This window comes from Notechis scutatus, chromosome 5 (assembly GCF_049901735.1).
Source record: "Notechis scutatus isolate UNSWTSFEM ecotype Mainland chromosome 5, rNotScu1.2, whole genome shotgun sequence".
Lineage (NCBI taxonomy): Eukaryota > Metazoa > Chordata > Lepidosauria > Squamata > Elapidae > Notechis > Notechis scutatus.
Window position 1 is genome coordinate 54,521,454 of NC_142013.1, and position 4,216 is coordinate 54,525,669.

At 40.8% G+C, this 4,216-nt stretch overlaps 1 protein-coding gene across 1 annotated transcript in view; it reads right to left on the reverse strand.

Annotated features, from left to right (window-relative positions):
- Positions 1-586: 586 nt before the first annotated feature.
- LOC148130482 (lebercilin-like protein) overlaps positions 587-4,216 on the reverse strand; it is a 6,819-nt gene continuing 3,189 nt past the window's right edge. The window contains exons 2-4 of the mRNA XM_087967534.1: positions 1,909-2,397; positions 1,233-1,370; positions 587-718 (exon numbers count right to left, since the gene is read on the reverse strand). Coding sequence (XP_087823660.1) covers positions 587-718; positions 1,233-1,370; positions 1,909-2,397 — 759 coding nt within the window. The remainder of the gene's footprint in view (positions 719-1,232; positions 1,371-1,908; positions 2,398-4,216) is intronic.

Below are 4,216 nucleotides of genomic sequence, written 5' to 3' on the forward strand. Positions count from 1 at the left end.
CTTTTTTCCCCCTCCTTTGCTGGTACTATGCTTGTGTGGAGTGACCATTCAAAGTTACAATGGCACTGAAAAAAGTGACTTATGACCATTTTTCACACTTACGACTGTTGCAGCATCCCCACAGTCATGAGAGGCCAGGCAAGGAGATGTGTGCCTCGATGTGAGTGATATTGAGTTGGCCACACCCAGCCAATAACATGACCACCAAGCCATGCCCACCAACTAAGCCGCACCCACAGAACCGGTTGTTAAAAAATTTGAATCCCACTCCTGTATAGCAGTCATCAAAATATAAGTCAGATTGATTGATTGATAGATATGATTGAACAATGATCTTTATAGCAGAACATACACTAAAATCCTGTAACACTTTTGAATTTAGTGGGATTTCTTAGGAAATATCCATAAAACTCTTCTCTTCTTCTAACCCTTATCTCTTGCTTCTAGAGCATGATGAGAATGATCTTTTGCTTAATCAGCACTGATGACTATTAAATAATGAGCTCACAAAATGCAGCATTGCCATTTTAAAAGAGAAAATAGAAGTTGAAATATTTTTTGACACAGCAAAGAATTATCATATTTCTTATTTCACAATAAAGTATGAAACAAAGTCGGTGCTACCTTTTGGAGAAGAACAGGAATCACTTTTCTCTAGCTGACCTTTACGTATCCAATTTGCATAAATATTTGTTATGCTTAGTTCTCGTTCTCTTTCCTAAAGAAATGCATTATTAAATGTATGTTGATAATATAGTTTATTGTATTAATGTCAGTTCTTCAGAGATCTTACATTTCACTGCATAACTCCCCCCTAGTATCTCATTGTATTTATCTCTATTTTAAATCTTTGCTTAGGCATAATTTGGCCAAATAGTTCCTTTTCTAAAGATTCTGAAGGATAAATATCCTTTTTTTTCTGGAACTGTGAATGTTTTGACCAGTTGCAATCCACACACACACACACCAATTTTCTATCAATACAGGCCTTCATTAAAATGTTTGAAAAGCATATTATATTGGGAGACGCTTTTCAAGTAGTATCCATTCCTAGAAATGCTATCGTGGAAATGGCCTTACATAAATTAATACATTTCTCCAATCTACAGTTTAGTTACAGGCTGAAAGAAAGACCCACAGTAAAAGGTAGGCTCACATCAAATGAGCGTTTAGTGAATAGCATCTTGGATGCCTTCTGTGATAAGAAAAATGTAATTTAAGCTTCTAAATACCTGAAGTTTTAGTTTCAACGACTTGATTTCTACTTGTAAATTTTCCGTGATTGACTGAGCTTCAATGATCTTTTTTTTCTCAACTGTTAACTGATGCCTAAAGGAAGCAGTGTTCAACGACAGCTGCTTTTCCAAATCCTAAACACATTAGAAATAAACCAATAAGATTATTCAATATTTACAATCATACAATATTGAATTAGAAATTAAAGGAAGTCACCTGAAATTTTATCAAGTGTTTCCAAAAGGATGAAAATCCTCAATCTCAGTTATAATACTCACAATTTTTGAAGTGGGAATCGACCCACATTGTGAAAGAAAAATGTCGAAAATAATATGCATAACCAAAAATAATGGCCCTCGCCCTATGTCCCTGCCCCTTTTCTCCAAATACCAATTTACCCAGGTCTTTGGCTGCATGGGACAAGTAACCGCCAGCCAATTGGATGACAGGCAGAAGTAATGGCAATGCAGGGGATGTGTGCGATGCAGCGTTGTTGTTTTTTAAGTATTGTGTCTGCTCCACAAGTTTTGGGGCCTTGCAACTCTGTCACCAGGACCAGAGGGAGGGGGAGTAGCAGCCGCCGGGGCCACTGGGTGACAGTCATGTGTGAGTGTGTTTGGGGGCCAGGAAGGGTACACTATGTAGTTCTAAGTAATGTACGTTGCATGTTACCTGGGTTCTCTTATCACTGGCTTCCAATTTTTGGGTAAGTGATGTTAATTTACGCTGAAGTTGTTCTCTCTCTTCAAGTTTCTTGTCTTCACAAAGTTTCTTCAATGCCCGCAAGGAGTCCGTTGTTTTTAAGAGTTGTACCTCAACGTCTCTCAGCTTCTTGGAAGCCCTGCGCTCTTCTTCCTGAGATTTCTTGAGAAGTGCTCTCAGAGTCTGCACTTCATTAGAGCGCGTGGCCAAAAGATCAGGCAGGTTAATCTCGGCATTTTCATATTTCTTGATTGCTTTTAAATGCTGCCACTGAAGACCCTTCAACATTTTATTTTCCATAGTAGATGTCTCCAATTTATTCTGGAGAATAGCCACTTTGTTTTTCAGTTCTTTAATTTTGTGGTCTCTTGCTGATAATAGATGGTAAGCCATGTTATTTTTCTCCTGAGCATTGATGGTATGGACTTCTGCAGAGGTCTTATGCGGAGGTTTCTTTTCCTGCGTTAAAAGAAATATGAAGATGGCATATAAGATTGAGCAAAGTAAGAATCACCTAACTTTACATAAGCCTCAGAGCCAAATGCTCAAATATGTATTCACCGCATAGATTCACTTCCTTTTATATCATTTCTTGAGTCAATCTCTGATGCAACTATTTGTTGATTGACCTATTGTGAGAAATCCTACATGAACTCTCATAATATTAGCTTTTGTAAGACATAACTGCTATACTCGTGTTATACTGTATATTAAGACAATATTTAGACAATTTTAAAATGCATTGACTTCAACTCCTAGAATTCCTCAGCCAGTCTTGACTAAAGCAGGATTGGTAGCCCAGCACCCTAGCCACTATACAAAACTGCCTAGACCAGTCTTGTCCAACCCGCGGCCCGCGGGCTGCATGCGGCCCAGGTCGCCTCGTAATGCGGCCCAATGCCCACCCCAACCTTCATGAAAGATCCAGCGAGGAGGAGGAGGAGAGGCAGGCGCGAGGCGGGGCGAGGCGAGCAACAGAAAAGGCAGGCAGCCACAGCCCAAAAGTCCCGCCCCGCCACCTCCTGCTGTTGCCGCCGCCGTCGCCACCGCTGCTGCATTTTCAGGAGGAGAGGTAGGCGTGAGGCGGGGCGAGGCGAGCAACAGAAAGGCGGGCAGCCGCACCCCAAAAGTCCCGCCCCACCACCTCCTGCTGTTGCCGCCGCCACCACCACTGCTGCATTTGCAGGAGGAGAGGTAGGTGTGAGGCGAGCAACAGAAAAGGCGGGCAGCCGCAGGCCAAAAGTCCCGCCCCGCCACCTCCTGCTGTTGCCGCTGACCACCGCTGCTGCTTCTGCCCCCGCTGCCGCTGCTGCTGCTTCTGCCCCCCCGGCCGCCGCCGCCACTGCTGCTTCTGCCCCGCCGCCGCTGCTGCTTCTGCCCCCGTTGCCGCTGCCGCCACTGCTGCTTCTGCCCCTGCCACTGCTGCTTCTGCCCCCGCCACCGCTGCCGCCGCTGCTGCATTTGCAGGAGGAGAGGTAGGCGTGAGGCAGGCGAGCTTTCTTCCCCCTCCCCCCACCCCGCAAAATTTGGCCTGAAAATTAATAAAAATAAATAATTTGCAGGAGGAGAGGTAGGCGTGAGGCGGGCGAGCTTTTTCCCCCCCCCCCACCACCCCTCAAAATTTGCCCGGAAAATTATAAAATAAAAAATAAATAATTTTTAATAAATAATTAATAATAAATAATAAATAATAATTTTATTTTATTTTATTATTTTATTAATTTAATTTAATTTAATTTAATTTAATAATTTAATTTAATTTAATTTAATTTAATTTAATTTAATTTAATTTAATTTAATTTAATTTAATTTAATTTAATTTAATTTAATTTAATTTAATTTAATTTAATTTAATTTAATTTAATAATTTATTATTTAATTTAATTATGTGCAGCCCAAACCAAATTTTCATCTTCTAATGTGGCCCAGGGAAGGTGAAAGGTTGGACACCCCTGGCCTAGACAGTCAGATGGATACACACACACATATATACACACAGAAACTTGAACACCATATCCAAATAATGATAAAATAGTGAAAGTAATTGCCTCAAAAAGAATGAAAGAATGAACAACTCAAATTTGCCAAATCTTTTTTTATATACTGGACCATACTTCCGATATTGAAAACATGTTACACTGACATCTGTATGACTAGTGAACTATACCCCTCAACACTACCGCCATTACACAGAGGGAGGAATTATTGACTGAGGGTGTTGAAAGCAGTACATTAATATATCAATGAACTACATAGTGTTTAAATATGTTTAACAACA